The sequence below is a fragment of the Carlito syrichta genome, unplaced genomic scaffold (assembly GCF_000164805.1).
Source record: "Carlito syrichta isolate Samal-C Ts95f unplaced genomic scaffold, Tarsius_syrichta-2.0.1 Scaffold314047, whole genome shotgun sequence".
Lineage (NCBI taxonomy): Eukaryota > Metazoa > Chordata > Mammalia > Primates > Tarsiidae > Carlito > Carlito syrichta.
The window spans coordinates 109,499-111,279 of NW_007258143.1; the positions used below are offsets into that span (position 1 = coordinate 109,499).

The 1,781-nt window shown below is 46.2% G+C and overlaps 1 protein-coding gene across 2 annotated transcripts in view; it reads left to right on the forward strand.

Moving 5' to 3' along the window:
- PIN4 (peptidylprolyl cis/trans isomerase, NIMA-interacting 4) overlaps positions 1-1,781 on the forward strand; it is a 147,586-nt gene that overhangs the window by 100,943 nt on the left and 44,862 nt on the right. Inside the window, exon 4 of one of the 2 annotated variants that reach the window (XM_021718969.1) lies at positions 1,194-1,509. The exons of the other annotated variant lie outside the window; for it this stretch is intronic. Coding sequence (XP_021574644.1) covers positions 1,194-1,283 — 90 coding nt within the window. The 3' untranslated portion in view covers positions 1,284-1,509. Of the gene's footprint in view, positions 1-1,193; positions 1,510-1,781 lie in introns of those variants that run through there. 2 annotated transcript variants of the gene reach the window in all.

Genomic DNA, 1,781 nt, shown 5'->3' on the forward strand with positions numbered 1-1,781 from the left:
CAGGCTGGAGTGCAGTGACACGCTCACGGCCACCGCAGCCTCGACCTGCTGGGCTCAGGCGATCCTTCTGCCTCAGCCATCCAAGTAGCTGGAACTACAGACGCACGCCATCACGCCTGGCTAGCTTGGAAAGTCTTTCTCATCCTCTGATTCCTCCAGTGCCTTTTTGTCTTGCTAAGTCCCATCAGGTGCCTAAGTCAGTTGGCACCAATTCTTCTGCAAAGCCTTCCCAGAACCTCCTCCTAGACCAATGTAGACTGTCCTTCTATGGGCCCCCAGATCACCCTGTGCCTTCTTTCTCAAAGCATCTAACACACCATATTTATAATTATTCACTTGTCAGATTCTTGGGATTAGGTGGTCAGCTCTGTGTCTTATTTGCCATTATATTCCAAGCTCCTAGCATTCAGCTGAACACATAGTCATGGTTCAATAATGTTTGCTGCTGTGTATGGTGGCTCAAACCTGTAATCCCAGCACTTTGGGAGGTCGAGCAGGGAGGACTGCTTGAGTCTAGGAGTTTGAGACCAGCTTGGGCAACATAGCGAAACCTCATCTTTACAAACAATTTTAAAAATTAGTTATGTGTGCCTGTAGTTCCTACAACTTGGGATGCTGAGGTGGAAGGATAGCCTGAGCCCAGGAGGTAAAGGCTGTGGTGAGCCACAATTGTTCCACTGTATTTCCGCCTGGGTAACAGAGTGAGACTGACCCAGACTCAAAAAAAAAAAAAACAGTTTGCTTAATGAACAAGCGATCAACCTGGTAGCAATCAGTGCCTCCCCCCAAAACACTCCCCTTCAGGGGGGAGTCCTAGGCCCTAAGCCAAACCTCTTTAAAATCAATGGTTCCCATGAGAACTTTCTATGTCACCCTAGAGATATTTCTGTCCTTGAGTTGTAACCCTCTTATTTCCTGTGGGCTTAGTGAAGGTGTAGGCGTTCTTCGTCATCAGTAAAATGGCAAGTAAGTCCCGTTTTGCAGGGTCATGGAAATTCACTGAGGTAACGCATGGAGGTACTTTGTAAACTGCAAAAGACTGCATGGAGCCCTTAATGGTGATCAAACACAGGAAATGTGCTGCTCTTTGCCTCAAGACCCCATGCAGACAAGGGCCCTCCTGTTTATACAGCATTATCTCTAGCAATCAGGTTACAATTGATTGACATCATCACTTTCTTTATATTTGGCAGATTCCCAGCCTGCAGCAACATGCTGGTCACCATAGAGACCTGAGAAGCACCCTCAGCTCATTGGTATCATATTTACAAACCAACCCTTAAAGTGGATTATTTTGCAGATGGCTGATCTCATCTATTCAGTGTTGATTCTATTAGTTCCAATTTCAGAAGGTGACATTTTCTGACTTTGTCCCCTTAAGCACAAGCGAAAACTATGGATTTTTGTTTTTGTTTTCAGAAGAGAAAAAGTACAAGGTGTGCTTGGGAAACAGTGGGAAAACAGACAAATGGAGGGGATGGTTTGTAGGGGAATGGCAGGATGAACCTCTCATCCACTCATTCATTTGTACGGCACCCACAGTGTGCCAGTGAGTGGGCTACGTGATGGTGGTAGAGCTGTGAACAAGATTAACTTTATGGACCTCACAGTCTCCAGGGGGAGACAGACAATTAAACAGATAATTTTAACACAGTACGGCAAATTTTGAGATGGGAGGAATAGGGAAACAGTGTGCTTGAGCCCCTAAGCTTCCCAGAGGAAGCAACATCTCAGCCGAGAACTGCATGAGTAAGGGTCAGCCAGAAAAAGCTGAGGAGTGG